This window comes from Elaeis guineensis, chromosome 10, assembly GCF_000442705.2.
Source record: "Elaeis guineensis isolate ETL-2024a chromosome 10, EG11, whole genome shotgun sequence".
In the NCBI taxonomy this organism is placed as follows: domain Eukaryota; kingdom Viridiplantae; phylum Streptophyta; class Magnoliopsida; order Arecales; family Arecaceae; genus Elaeis; species Elaeis guineensis.
The window spans coordinates 28,049,981-28,066,149 of NC_026002.2; the positions used below are offsets into that span (position 1 = coordinate 28,049,981).

A 16,169-nucleotide genomic window follows, 5' to 3' on the forward strand; every position below is an offset into this window, starting at 1 on the left:
TTAGTTGTCCATTGTATACACATGCCTACATCTTTCAGAAAATTTTCTCTGCTCGGTCAAAATAAATGGTTCTGCTTTGGAGCCGGCGACCAACCAAAACCGTATAATATAACGGGAAAACACCCTCCACCTTCCGATCCATTTCAATGATTTCATTTCTTCCACGGTCCAAGTCGCTCTCACCGGTCCCTCCACGATCCCTACCAACTACGCCATCCGACGGCCCCCACAATCTATTCCATGCGAACATGCACGAACACCGTCCATATTTTAGCGATCAGGCATCTTCCAGCGTCGGTAGCACTCTGCACAAGAAAGTGATGACGATGATCGGTCGGTGATGAAGTCGATGATAGAATGAACGGCCGATTTTATTTCTCATATAAGATTCTCTGTCGACGATCGGATGGGATGAGGCGACAGCACTCATCCGCGCCCAATTGACCACTCGATAGGGGCAGACACAGACGGCGAGAGAGGGAGAGATATCTCGCAATCCGAAATAGTGAGGGGACGCAGATTTTTTTTTTTTTTGGTCGGAGTTCTAGGGTTTGGAAAGGCGTTGGATTTGGACCGAATCGAAGGAGGGATCCGCTCCGTCTGGGTCGGATTGGGGTTTCTGAGGGCTGGGGCATGAGAGGATGGGCCTGGCGGATGCGGATACAAGGGACGCGGGCGAGGAAGGGGCGACGACGATCGCCTGCTCGATCTGCCTCGAGACCGTGACGAGTGACGGAGATCGGTCTACGGCCAGGCTGCAATGCGGACACCAATTCCACTTAGGTGCGTACCAGCGAACAATTGCCCCGTTTTATTTCGTGTTTCTCACCGAATCTTTGGTTTTGTTTCTCGATTTAGCTGGAAAATTCTATATTTGGGAAAATAAAGTCATTTTTCTAGAAGAAGTGATATGAAGCTAAGATTTTGACATGCATTAGCTGGACTACTGATAACGTTCGTGAGATCTGATAATTTTATGGTGGTAGCAGTCGTTTCAAACATTTATATCTGGGGACATCAGGGCAACATAAAAGATTTTGGATTTGAATATTTTATGGGCATTTGATTTGCCATGCATTAGCTGGTGGTTCTGCATCTCTTTCTGTAATGGGATCGTGCTGATTCTTTTGATGGAACTTTGACTGGGGGAAACTTTTCTAATGTTTCAGAAATTTATTGAGGGTGTTTGCGGTGAAAAACAATTGTGGGTAGTTGCCAAAGCATATTGCTACTGTTTTAATTGTTTTTTGTTAGATGCCAACAATTGTTAGAGCGTTGTAGGCTGCATGATCAGGATCCGTAAATAAAATGCTTGCAGCAGTTGTGAAAGCTTGCTTCCACCGCTTTAGTTGCTTCTATAAGATGCATCACTTGTTATTGTTCTGGTGGCTGTGCAACTGCATTTAAACTTTTATCCAAATTATAGAAGGGTGAGGACTGCTTGAAAAACATCCCATATGCATTAATTATCATGGATTGACCAATAGATGTTAAGCATTGCATTTTTTTTATTGCAATATATGATAAGAAAAGCAGATTGTCAGAAAAGGCTAGCTCATATTACAATATAATATCTGTACCAATTGTTTCCGGCAGATTTGAAAATTGCCTTTCTTTTGATGCATCAAAGAGGCCTGTCTTTGATCACACATTGATTTTGCCTTATTCTATATCTATTAGGTTTTGGAATGTGCAGTGCTTATTGCTGTATTTAATAAGGAACATTCGATGGATGGCCATCATCCCATCAATCAAACTTGATTGGAGTAAGTTTCATAAATATACTATATTTTTGTTTTAGTATTCTAAAAAAAGAGTGTAACTGGCAATGTATTTACCAAAAGAAGATTTCATGGAAATAAGAGGCCTTGCTGTGGGATTCAAGAAGAGCTCAAGCCTCATGATGCTAGTATGTGCTTTTCCTTTTTAACTTATTTATTTCTTTGTTTGGACTCTCTTCTTCTTAGTCATGGTTACTCTTGCACGGTTTCTCCCTCATGTGGTTACCTAAGGTACATCGAACATACAATATGGAGATGGTAGAAGATGGAGGCTCATAGAATTTGCTCTATATAATAGTATAGATGAGGATTGTGGTCTGGACTTTTTGAAACATGACTATATTAAGGGGGAGAACTTGTTCTTTTAGGGTAAGACAAGGAAGATATTGGCAAAGGAGCAAAGTTTTTTATTTTTTTTTCTCAGGAGGAGGACAAACGAGCAAGGGCATTGCAATGTTATCAGCATTGCATATGAAAGCTCAACTATGTGAAGGGAACGTTGCTGATTTAGAGAAACTGGTTGGGATAAGTGGGTAGACTTCAATCTTATTCTTTAGCTTGAGTAGATCTTGGGTCCAATGAAATATGAAAGGAGTACCTTTATTGGAATTTGTGTGGATGATGCTTGGTTGTCCCAATTGCAAGCGAGTGCAGGTAGAGGGAAGCAGATATATTAGAAACTCTTGTCAAAAAGAAATATTATTTTGTCTTCTTTTCTTTTTCTCTCTTTTTTTTTTTTTTTGATCTGTGTGGATAAGCTGAAGTAGCTAAAATCAGGAAGAAAGTAGCTTGTGATAATGCTCCAGGAATGTTTAGGAAAATTTAGAATTGTGATTTATGTATGACATGCTTGAATCATGCTCCATGAAACATATTCTTGTTAAGTTTGCTCTTAAGATGAATTGGTGAAGACTGAGAAGGCTTGATGACAGTGACAGGTGGAATTTGGACTTTGGAGATGACACCAACAGTAAAAATATATTTTTGATGAATTATGAATGTTGGAACAGGGTTCACGAAGTGCTAGCAATTGCTAATTGCATTGCTTATTTTTACTTGAATTTGATTGAGTCCTGGCGAGCAGAGAAAACAGAAAAAGAAATTTATTAAACTTCAATTTAGATATGACTTAATGTATAATTTAATAATTTAGGCTAGATATCATCTGTATGTGAAATGCTTTTTGTGGAATAATGATAATTTTGTTCTCATCCAATGTCTGTTCACCTATTGTAATATTGTAACATTTTATATACGTTATTTATCAATTATAATATGATATAGTTATTCAATGCACTACATCAATCACATGATTCAAAAGTTTACATTATCTACCCATGGTACAATTTAATTTGGATTCCCTTTAACTTGTCAATCTTTATGAGGTTTTAAAACTGGCTATCATGTTCACCTGTTGGGTGTCATTCCTCTGTCCATATATCTATTGCATGAATATATATGCAATTGACATGATGTTAATACATATCTAGGTAATTTAGAAACACTTCCAACAATGTATGACTCTCTAATTACTCACCACTGTTGTTTTAACAAATTGTTCAGATTGTATCGGCTCTGCATTTAATGCTAAAGGGGTTATGCAATGCCCAAATTGTCGAAAAGTCGAGAATGGCAATTGGCTCTATGCAAGCAGTTCACACCCATTGCCAGAGTTGAACATGGGTGACTGGGCACATGATGAAGACCTCTATGATCTCAGTTATTCAGAAATGGTATGGTGATCAATGGATTTATTTGTTTTCCATGATCATATAGTGTAGTCACATACTTGTTCATATATGTGGCTTTTCTTTCTATAGCCTTAAAGATGTTATTTTTATCTATATGTTTTGTTCTTTTGCTTTCAAAGACTTTTCTTATTCATTAAATTTAGTGTCGATTTAATTGCTTGCCTGTTCTTATAGTTTGATTTTTTTTTTAATGTTTTCCCAACCACCAAGGAGCTTGCTGTTAAGTCTGCCTAAACTCCACATATTTTAACCAAATGCCATAGCGTAATTTTAATAGCATTATAGTTGTCTAAACACTTATCTTCCAAAGCGTTAGGTTTTATTTTTCCATCTCTCTGTTCTGTCATTTGGCTATGACCCTGTTCTGATATTATCAAAAATTTCTCCCTCTTTTCATTTCTTATATGCTTTAATTATTTACTTTTTCTAATGATTTCCTAATGATTAAGGGAGAACATTGTTTGGTCTGCTGGGACATGTCAGGTAGATGAACAGGGTTGAATTTGAGTAGAAGGGCATGCAGTGGTTTCAGTCTAGAGAAATTGTTTACTAGTTGCAAGATTTGTAGCCAAAGTTTTTAGCACAGTTTGCTGGTTTGTCCCAAATTCATGCTCTCATTTCTGCACCCACTTCCTAATACTTTAAGTAATTTTATTAAATCAGTATCTTTATATTGTTTTTTACTATTTTATTAAATTAGCCTTTTTCAACAATAAATTTGTGATTTTTGTCTTATTGTTCCTTTTTGAATGCCTAAATCATGTGTTCCTATAAAATGTCATAACTGAGTAGATTCTTTTATTTTTGCACATTTAAAATAATTTTGCTTTCTGGGCACTTTCTTAATTTCCATGGGAGTTTATCTTCCTCATGTTGCTTTCGCCCTCTCCCATATCTGCTAACTGAAGTCATGAAATTTGATTTTATAACACGATATAGGACTCATGACACTCAAAATCAGATGGATGCAGTAGGGTTAACTGGTTGTGCTTGTGACTACAGCTATATTCTTACCTCCTAGGCACTGTTTTAAAAGGTGGCTTATGCAGCTGCATATGTGGAGGTGGTCCTTGGACCACAGCACACAAGCCATATGCAATCTCTTTTTGTGCTGGGCCGCACGTTCGGGTGGCCACGTATGTGCTCAAGCTCCCACATACCTTAAGTACTATATATCTTGATACTTATGTTTATGAAGTATGTACTTCAAAGTTTAAACTTTGTCATGGACTTCTAAGACATCTAACAATGCTTTGATGCAACTTATAGTTTACTCTTTGGTGCAAATTTAAGCATGGTCTATACTTCATAGAATGATATTGTCATTTTATTAGGTTAGCATGTTATATTAGAACCTAGAATATGTATTCAAAAGTCTGAAATTAGTCTGAGTGTGCATACTTAGTTCTCTTTTTCTGTGAATTTTTCTGAATTATTTCTATTTTTTAATCATATTATTTTTTTAAAAAAAATAAAGAAATGAATCTTTCATATGCCCCGCAGATGCACTATGCAGTGGTCTGACTGCATGCTTTGGCATTTTGAAAAATAGTTCCTAGGGGTGCTTTATAATTTGAACAGCATGTGATGTCAGCTGTGCTGCTTAAAGTCTGCTCAATAGTTTTGTTCTTTTTCAGGATACACCATGCTGTGCATGGAACTGATAGTATGATCTGCTTCTGCTTAATTTCTCTAGGATGTATGTTTGATTCTCTATTTTTGCCTTTGCTTTGTTGTTTAAATGCAAATATGTTTGAGCATGACTCTCTAAACAAAGATTTATAGATGGCTTTTTCTATATTATTGTCATTGATTAAAAAAAATCATAATAAGTTGATCTGAGATGCATATTTGAAGAGCTTCTGGCGAACAATTTCCTTCCACGTGTATTCTCAACTTTACAGTATTCCCATTCTATCTTGCATTCATCACATGCTCTGCTGGTATACCTGACAAATATGCTGTCTATTGCATGTCTTTTTTGTCTTTGTTAGCAGTTTATGTGTTTCAGATGAAGGGTCTCTATTATCATTTAGTTGAAGAAACAATGCTGTTTTTTGTCATCTTTCATGTTAGTAATTGTATCAGGGAAAGTGCATGCAGCTATACTTCAGTTTGTCCAACTAATTTGTTAAGTGTCTTATTGTTGGGCTTTTATCCAAAAATCACTTCCATTCTGTTGCTTGAAAAGAAATATTCTTTAATTGTTTATAAGGGTTTGTTATCGACAGTTGTATGCTTGGAATAATCTGCAAATGTAGCACAATCTTATGACATTTCTAATTTAGTTTCTACATTTAATCTTTCTATGCAGCCATTTGGATTTCATTGGTGCCCATTTAGTAGATTAACACGGGTTTTATCATCATTTGAGTAAGTGTAACATATTTCTTTACAATATCAAGTTCAATTCCTTCCCCCTACATTTTTGGAAATGTAATGAAATTCTGATAGCATCACTTCTCTACTTTTATGGAGGCAGTGCTGCTCGGTAAAAACATATAAAATGTAACCTGATCTGATCTGTAAAGTATCTCGAAGACTCAGAAATGTAAGTGGCAATTATTCTCAAGAGGACAACTCAGTTGTCTATTGTAAGGTTGCCACTAGCAAACTTCATGTTAATACATACATATACCAGCTCAAGGAACTGAACTTTGCTTTGCTGGCCTCATATGCATCAATTGTTGTTTATCTTGTGCTAGTGCATTCTATCCTTTCTGAATCTTCTTGAATACTCATGGCAAAGTAGCCTTGTGAAGTGGCTAGTACTGACAATCATCAAAATAAGTTGCTTCCATTCCTTTTATGTTCAATAAATATGAATTAAAGCTATTTATTTTTTGTTGTCTGGTTACTAAATTAATGGTTTTGTGAGCAGTGTTTATGCACCAGGTGGTCTCTGTCAAAATAAGTATATCACTTGACGTCTTGATTTGAAAATTAATTGTGAAAAACAATCGTTGGTCTTGAGACTCCAGAAGGTTTCTGAAGCATTCGTTTGCAGGCATGCATAATTATGCTCGGAACTTTGTTTTATTATTAAATTGTGACAACTATCTTCTGCAAGAAACATACACCGAAAAACTTCCTCTCTGACTAGAACAGCTAATGCATCTATAACCGGTATAGAGAGAATAGCTCGAAGCCTTGGTACCAGCCTATTGCCATTGAAATATGTCATCATGATGGTTGGATGCTAGCTAAAAGAATACAACTTGATTGTAGGACCAATCAATATTCTATTGATATAACGATTTAAAAGAATCCAATATTTTTTTTTTTTACTTTTGGTAATGAAGATTTAAAGAATCCAAGAATTTTTTAAAAACAAAACTTTTGGTAATGATTTGGTGCTAAGAGTTTGCAGTTCTTCCTTGGTCCAACCTTCCCATTTTTTGTTCTTACAAAATTCATTGGTCCTGGTCCTTCTCGAGTCTCCATGTACTCCTCGTCCCTGCAAGCATGGATGGTGCAATACCTAGTCCTTCTATGAAAAAGCTAAGCATCATGGTGTCATGAAATGCTTGACATATTTATATACCTCAAAATATTCATATAGTGGAAGGATATACAGGCATATGTGTGTGCGTGCATACATGTGCTAAGCATCAAGATGTCCTGCAATGCCTAAGACTTTAATGTTGAGAAAAGGGAACAACATACAAGAACATATTCACATAGCACAAGGATATACAGACATATATGTTTATATGTGCATGCATGCATGTGTCTGTGTGCCTGCGTGCATGTGTGCCTGCATGCATGCGCTTGTATGCATCTGCATGGCTGGTGTGGGCTTGTGTGTGTGTGTGTGTGTGTGTGTGTGTGTGCATATGCACATGCATGTGTGCATGCATCCATATGTGCATGTGTGTGTAGTTGACCGACCAGTAATACTTGTAATTGAAATAAGTTGCATTTCATATTGAAATAGATTGATATTAAGTAAGATTTTAGATAGGATATTGCCAAGTAAATATTGTGGCACTTGGAGTGTACTGATGCTTGAAACAGTCATGTTCAGTACCTCCAAACGTGGAGAATTAAAATGCCTTCCAATAGACAATTCTTTATAAGGACATCTCAATATATTATGTCAAGCACCAACGCCCCAATTTGCCTTAAGTAGAATATTGCTTTTTTAGAAAGGGGGGAAAGTGGCATCCTAAATCTCGAAAAATAAATTTTAGTGGTTGTACAGCACTTGCCTGTATACACAATAGCACTTACTATCCATGTTTATGAACAAAATGAGAGCCTGTCTTCTGTTCTTCTATCTTCATTTTCCAATAAATTTGTAATGATTCATGATATTGATTTTGCTGAAGTTTATGTGCAGAACCAGACTCAAATCCTTCACCTGGATATACATATGTTTTCCTACTCGGTCTTAATAATTTACATCGGACCATGTCCTTTTATTTTCCTTGGCATTGTTTCATGCTCCATTGACTTTTTTTTTTCTTTTTCAAGGGAAGGGGAATCTTCTCCACCTATTGCATGTAAGTTTATACTTTCCTGAAAATGATTAGTTGTGTATGTTGGTGGAATATAGAAGTAGTTTCACATACAATTATTGTGCTTTGCAGTCCAAGATCTTTTGGGACATCATGCCATCTTTACAGAGCATCTGGCTACTTCATCGCCAGCTTATCCATGCCCACATGTGGCTTACCTGCAGCCACTCCGACCTTCATCTTCCACAAGTTCCCATGTTTCCTCTGAAAATCCTATTGATGGTCCTGGATATTTTCATCACTGGAGTCATATTCCTAGGCCAATGGATGTCCAGACTGCCCATGCATTAGCTCCCATTGATCTTCAATATCATGGTTGGGAACACCATTCTCGATCATATTCCCCATCTAACAACAATATCAGTGGTGCTGATCAGGCTTCAGCTTCTACAATGATGAGAACTTCAAGGCTTGATTCTGATGGTCTACCAAGGGCAGGGACTCTCGTCCCCTTTATTCTTGGGAATGGGTAAGTGATGTTTAAGTTCAAATAATTGAATGTTAGCATACGTTTTGTTCTGTATTACAGAAACGACCACAAATTTTTTGTAGTCTCCGGTGATGCACAATGATAATGTTTGTTCTCAAAAGGTGATTCCTTGTGAAGGGTTTTAAGATATCTCACATTCTGTTGTATTTGCAACTTATGTTGGCCAATCAATCTGCTTTTTGATACCCTTCTTTTCCTGTATTCATCATATTTACATTTTAGAACCAGCTCCAGGTTTCTCATCTGACTTTCCTTGAACAATCAAATTCATCAAACTTGCTAGCTCATTGTATAGTTGCATACCTCTTAAGAGTGGCCACCCTCCTATGGTGATTCTTCTTGCGATCTCTTAGGAATAGAATGTCATTTCCTGCTCTCCTTCACTATCCAATATTTTTAGTTGGTGTTGTCCTTGCTCATATGAGATTCACCAACATGGTATAAGTTCACAGCTGGCAGATATATCTGCAAAAATCTTGTTTTTAACTCGTATAAGGTATTCTGGTCACTGATGATACTGACTGATTTATTTGCCTCATTTTCCTCCCAGATCTGCTTCTAGAACGAGAGTGACCAGCTCTTTTGTTCCCTCACTGATTCCCCCATATCATAGAGTTCGTGGCATTGGTCATGATCATCAAAATTCCCAAAGCATACATGGCACCATCTTCACAGGCATACGGCGATCAGGAGGCTTGAGGGGTTTGGCTGCCTTAGGGCCAACACCGCACTCTCTGCCAGATCATGCTGGCTTTTACCTGCTCCCCTCGGCCAGTCCATCAGGTCGCAATCTAATAGATGCTGAGAACCCTGCAGGAAACCCTTTCTATGCATCATGGGAAAGGGAGAGATTTGCTCCATATCAGTTATTTCCTGTTGAAAGGGAATCAGGTTGGTGGGGATCTTATTCACAATCTACTAGTGCATCAGATTCTACTCATCGGGTTGGTCTGTGGCCCCCAATGGGATCCGAGAGGTCATCATCACGGGGCTGGTCAGAGAGCTTGTCTTACCAGCCTGCGCATGTTGCTCGAATGCAGTCCTTCATGTGAAGGCCAAATTCATGACATGTTACAGAAGCAATGTTTATTTGTAAAATGAAATTGACTTTTATTATATGGCTGGGTTGCCTCTTAGAACTGAGACTGAAAACAATCTTGCGGAAGTAATCCTGCTGGAAGCTTGTTAATAGCTTTGTAGGGGCCATAATATAATTTATGCTTGGAGACTACTGGGATGTTTGGGAGACAGACAGATTTCAATTACTTCTTTTGAATCTATCCCAGTGAAAAAAATCAGGAATGTCATCCTAAAATCCCTTGTCTAAAAATAATAGGGAAGCATGCTGCTTTTCAATGTCTGTTTTGAAGCTTTTAGCTCTTCTCAGTTCAGATTTGGCGAGTACTTCGCTTTATTTAGTTCAAGTGCTGGTTGATTGTTTTACTTTCAATCTTTAGTTAATTTTTGAAATGCTAGTCTCCCATTGTGGTTACCTACTTGCAGCTGGAAATATGTTGCTGAAAAGGACCATTTGATCCTTAATTGCAGATCTAAAGCATTACAAATGTGAGCTGCATATTTCATTGACACATATCATAATGTAAAGAACATGGATTGCTCTTCCTTTCCTTGTGATGGGAAGGTATTGTCTCTATTTCACTGCCTACCATTACTTGGAACAAGATCTTCTACACGACTTTTCCCTTCCAGCAACGGTTATCTTTTGCCTGGTGCTGGAGATCCTCATTATCCCTTTGAAAGGAGAATTTAAAGAACATCGGACACATTGTTGGAATGTGTCTCTTGTAATCTCCCTCTTGCCTAACATTTGTATGCATCCATGATTCATTGTTCTCTTGTTTATGGAACCCCACATGATTTCTGTTCTTTGAGTATGGACGGATTTCCGTTTGACAATCTATGGGGTGATTGGGACGTATGATGCTCCCCTCAGATCTTAGAAATTTAAAATTCTCAAAATTTAGATCCTCTTCCATCTTGCTTTTTTGTTAATCAAGTTTTTCCATTTTGTTGATACAAACACCCTAATCCTCTGAGAACACAATGAACATCGGTGTGTGATATAACCGTCACTTTTCCCATGGAGCATACAACGTTTCATGATCGTTATATTTATCAAAATCCACGTTCTTTAGGATTTCATAGTATTTCAGTGAAAAGGCTTTGTTGAAAATGTTTCCAAAATAAATCATGGCTAATGTAAAATGGTTTACCTCCGGACGAATACCACCATAAGGTGCACTTAACTGCCCGTATGAGAGAGAGAGAGAGAGGGCTTAGGTCGCAATATATAGACGGTGAAACATGCTCCTTTCAAGAGAAATAGGTATCTATTCATGAATGCAAAAAATATGATGGGATATTTAAATCGAAGTTCCAAATTATTGATCAAATGATTTGTACTACTGAAAATGTTTGGAAACCAAAAATACATGTTTAGGTGGTTTCTACTCTCTGCATCACACGGACATCGAAGAAGATAGTTTCGTCATGTTAGTATGCTAAAACATAGAATAAAACATTTCAATTGAGAATTTATCTTATTGATCATGATCTATACAAGTTAAGAATAAATTAAAAATTAATATATCTTGGTGCATAGATTATAACAAAATATGGTCTTATATCTTAAATTTTGCACTTATTTTAGGCATAAGTTAGAGACTACCAAAATACAAAATTTTGTATATATATTTTTAATATAGATCATAATTAATTGTGTATGTTCATTTGGATACTTCATTACTAACTTTAGAGCCGAGAACAATAAATACTTTTTCTAAATTGGATCAAAGTCCATCTTTTATATAGACTATTTATGCCTTGAGTATTCAAGACTGTGCACTTGCTTATGTGATGAATGAGAGTTCTTGAGAGTGTGTGGGGTGGGTGTGGGTGTGCGCACGCGCAAGTCTGTGTGTGTGTGTGAGAGAGAGAGAGAGAGAGGTTGCAGACATTATATTTAGAGTGAAAATGATGGTCGATTTTGTTAAATTCACTAATAAAATTGATTACTTTTTATGAATATGATCAAAGTCTATCTTTTACATAGACTATTTATGCCTTTGAGTATTCAAGACTGTGCACTTGCTTATGTGATGAATGAAAGTTCTTGAGAGTGCGTATGTGTGTGTGGGTGAGAGAGAGAGAGAGAGAGAGAGAAGTTGCAGAGATTATTTTAGAGTGAAAATGATGGTTGCTGTTGCATGTGTTGCATTATCTAAAATGTAATTTGCAACTTATCATGTACAATAAGATTATCCAGCTAATGCCAATCTAACTTTGCCGTACCCATAAATATCTTCAAATTTTATTAAATTTACTAAATAAAATTGATTACTTTTTCTTAATAGGATCAAAGTCTCATATAGACTATTTATACCTTGAGTATTCAAGAGTCTGCACTTGCTTTTGTGATGAATGAAAGTTCTCGAGTGAGTGTGTGTGTGTGTGTGTGTGTGAGTGTGAGAGAGAGAGAGAGAGGTTGTAGAGATCATACTTAAAGTGAAAATGATGGTCTGCATGTGTTGCATTATCTAAAATGTAATTTGCAATTTATCATGTACAATAAGATGATCCAGCTAATGCCAATCAAACTTTTCCTTACACATAAATATCTTCAAATTTTATTAAATTCACTAAATAAAATTAATTGACTCTCCCATGCCGACACTACGGTTAACTCCTGTGACATTTTTTAATTATCCTCTCGGTCAACATGCCATAGCAGCAATAACCAAATGTCAATCTTAGGTATTTGGAAGATCCAGAGAATTCCATGATGATTAAGATATTGTTGTGTTCTAATTGACCCATGATAAGACATATATCTTATAAGATGGTGATTACTCTCATCACTCACTTATAGATATTTTTATGATTTATTTTTTCATGGGATTTATAATCTCATTTAATAAATCTATTGTCTAAACAATTTTAACTTCTAAAAAGGCTCCTATAAACTAAAAAGTAAGACCTATCGATGGGATATCACAAAAAAAAAAAAAAAAAAAAGGGTCATGAGCTATCCTATATTATATCGATAATACCGAATCAACAATGTAGCAGTACGATATCTGATATTAAAATTATAATTTTTATTTTTTCTAAATCTTATCAGTTGGAGCATGTGCAACAAGGTCCGCAGAACCGAAATCGGGATCCATATCGGTCGATCGGTGATATGAGTCGATACGGTTCGTCCCAGATCGGACTAAACCGATGCAAACTGGCATAAAAGAGAAGAAAAGAATCTAGGAGGAGGAAAAGAGAGAAAGAGAAAAGGGGGAGGGAGGGGAAGGGAGAAGGTGGAGGAAGAGAGAGGGTAGATATTTAAGAACATCACCAAATAAGATTTAGTACATACTCATAAGTCTGAACAAAATGATTTACATTTTAATTACTATTTTATCAAACTAATTTGTGGTTTATGATTAGAAATTCCGAGATCACCCATTGAAATCCTAAAAGATAAAAATGTATATTTTTTTGGTAAGGAAAATGCATATTTTACTAAATCTATCACTATTAACAAATAATTAGTGAAGCTAGAAAATCCAAAAATTTCTTGAGAGCATGACTCCTGATGAGAAGGAGCTTATGTTCATTTAAGCAAATTAGCATGGGCATCATGAATGATACCTCCAACTCCACTAAATCAAAAAACAATACATATAGCGGTATATTACTACAACCGAGGTGGCAGACCAACGTAAGTTAAGTCTGTTAACCTAGATCCCTATTAGTTACACTAGAATCATCATTTGAAGGGAAAATTGAAACTTTTGATTTCTTTACAAATAACCCACACGATCTCCAAGAGCCCAACATATAAAATTCATGCATTTTATGCACCTTTCTCTCGACCAATGACGACCAAACAATAAAATAGGGTGAAAAAAGATATTTAATTGAAAAATTTTTTGTTATAGCTACTTTATTATCTTTACTAATGATTTGTCATGATACGGATATATGTTTCTCATGAAACACAAGTCTGAAATCTTTGAAAGGTTCAGAGAATTTAGGCATGAGGTAGAGAAGCAAACAGGTAAAACCATCAAAGTCCTTCAATCTGATCGAGGAGGGGAATACCCAAATGCAGAATTTCTAAGATATCTTAAGAAGAATGACATAATCTCTTAATAGACTCCTCCCTGCACATCTCAACTCAACGGGGTATCTAAAAGGAGAAATAGGATCCTATTAGATATGGTCTGATCTATGATGAGCTTCACTGATTTATCCATATTTTTTTGGGGACACCCCTTACCGTGATGTATATTCTAAATAGGGTTCCTTCTAAATCCGTTCCTACCACACCATATGAGATATGGCACGGTAAGAAGCCGAGTCTAAGTTACCTTAAGACTTGGGGATGTCCAGCCTATATCAAGAGATAGAAAGCTGACAAGTTAGAGGATAGATCTATTGTAGCTCGGTTTATAGGATACCTCCAGAAATATATGAGGTACTACTTTTACTTTCTACATGATCGCAATGTGATTGTGAGTCGTAATGCCACATTTCTAGAAAAATAGTTTATCCAGGATGGTGGTAGTGGGAGGTTAGTTGAGCTTGACGAGAATGTCTCTGAGAGCAACGAACTATAGATCCTTAGGAATCTATCCATAATGAGCCAGTAGTTAATGTTCCACCTTCACCTCGTAGATCAGGTAAAATCCTCCATCCTCCTGAAAGATACATGGGTATGCTGAAAAAGGATGTAGAGGAAGCATTCTTGTGGGAGATGGGAGTCATGATAATGATCCTAGTACTTTTGACGAGACAATGCCTAACATCGATTCTGAGAAATGGTTAAAAATAATGAAGTCAGAAATTGACTCAATGCACTCGAATCAGGTATGGACCTTAGTGGATCCATCCGAGAAAATTATTTCTATTGGATGTAAATGGATCTACAAAAGAAAAATAGATGCTGATGGTAAGATAGAGACCTATAAGGCAAGGCTGGTGGCGAAGAATTATAGTCAGCACGAAAGCATTGACTATCATGATACTTTTTTACCTATAGTCATGTTGAAACCCATCCACACATTGCTTGCTGTTGCAGCTCACTATGATTATGAAATCTGACAGATGAATGTGAAAACTACTTTTCTGAATAGATATCTTGAAGAAGATATCTATACGAAGTAACCTCTAGATTTTACATCCGATGATAATGATCACTAAGTCTGCAAGCTGCAAAGATCCATCTATGGACTAAAGCAGTCTTCTCGGAGCTGAAATCTTTATTTCGATGATACGATCAAATAATTTTGTTTCATAAAAAATGAAGAGAAACTTTATATTTATTAAAGGGTTAGCAGAAGCACGTTTGTCTTCCTCGTACTGTACGCGGATGATATCCTCCTCATTAGGAATAATATTCCCATGTTGACCTCAATCAAAGCTTGGTTGTCTAAAAAATTCTCCATAAAAGATTTAGGGGAAGCGTCCTATATCCTTGGGATAAAGGTCTATAGAGATAAATCTAGAATGATGCTTGGCCTGTCACAAAAGTTGTATATAGAGAAAGTGTTAAAGCGGTTCAGCATGAAAAACTCCAAAAAAGATTTGCGACCCCTTAGATATGGTATTCGACTCTCCAAGATGATGTGTCCGACCACTTCTAAGAAAATCGAGCGTATGAGTAGGATCCCTTATACTTCGGCGATATAAAGCCTCATGTACACCATGCTATATACTCGATCTGATATTACTTTTGCTGTGAATGTCAAGAGAGAGAGATTGAGAGAGGAGGGAGGGAATGAAAAAAAAAAGGAAGAGAGAGCCGGCGAAGAAGCACCAGAGGGCCTCCGGCTGATCGCCGTAGCCGTCAGATGGCGAAATAGCGGGCTGCGGCTTCACAGGTGTGAAACAAAGGTGATCGCCCCTATTTCATGAGATTTTTTTTTTAAATTTTTACCATAATGAAGCTAGCAATGGGTTTGCCAACTTCACTTAAACCTCTGTTTCACATAATTTTTTAAAAAAATTTTGACCATAGTGAAGTCAGCAATGGATTTGCCAGTAAAGCTAATAAATCCATTATCGAGTTTATTATTCATCATTATTTTTAAAAAAATATAATAAATAGGGGCGGTCGCCTCTGCTCCACGGCTGCGGCTCCATCCATGCCTTTTTCGCCTCCCAGTGGCCACGATGGCCACGTAGCGCCCTCGAGTGGCTCTCCATCTGTTGTACCTCCCTCTGGTACCGTCACTCTTCTTCTCTCTATCTCTCTCGATTAAATGACCTATCAGACGATATCGAGCCACAGAGGCCTCTGTGGGCCTCTGACGATCTGAGTAGGCCACCATCGTTCCTCTAATAGCGTTGTCCTCTCTTTTCCTCCCCTCTTCTCTCTCTCTTCCTCTCTTTCTCTCATTTTCTCTCTTCTTCGTCCAGTATTTTGGTTTGACCAGTCAAACCATCTCGATTTGCTGCCAGTATGATTTAGAATGTCTCGAACCGACTGAGAAATTTTAGATTCTTAAAATTATTGTTAATAACTGAAGGTCTTTCCAAAACCAAATACCATGGGATCCTTACTCGAACATAATCAGTACTGTCATAGGATTGAAGTTGTCGAAGTATAATA

The 16,169-nt window shown here is 36.9% G+C and overlaps 1 protein-coding gene across 3 annotated transcripts; it reads left to right on the plus strand.

Annotated features, from left to right (window-relative positions):
• The first annotated feature begins 471 nt into the window (after positions 1-471).
• Positions 472-9,773, plus strand: LOC105052520 (E3 ubiquitin-protein ligase IPI1). 3 transcript variants are annotated; one of them, XM_073244255.1, is made up of 8 exons: positions 646-783; positions 1,681-1,766; positions 1,848-1,909; positions 3,345-3,514; positions 5,847-5,905; positions 8,009-8,037; positions 8,125-8,521; positions 9,093-9,773. In XM_073244255.1, exons 4-8 carry the CDS (start codon positions 3,380-3,382, stop codon positions 9,592-9,594), a joined length of 1,122 nt encoding a protein of 373 aa, XP_073100356.1. In that variant the 5' UTR covers positions 646-783; positions 1,681-1,766; positions 1,848-1,909; positions 3,345-3,379; the 3' UTR covers positions 9,595-9,773. The 3 variants fall into 3 exon arrangements, with proteins under 3 accessions (XP_010931653.1, XP_073100356.1, XP_073100357.1); XM_010933351.3 differs by lacking the exons at positions 1,681-1,766; positions 1,848-1,909 and having other exon boundaries at positions 472-783; XM_073244256.1 differs by lacking the exons at positions 646-783; positions 1,681-1,766; positions 1,848-1,909 and adding an exon at positions 4,535-4,668 and having other exon boundaries at positions 3,388-3,514.
• The last annotated feature ends 6,396 nt before the right edge of the window (positions 9,774-16,169 follow it).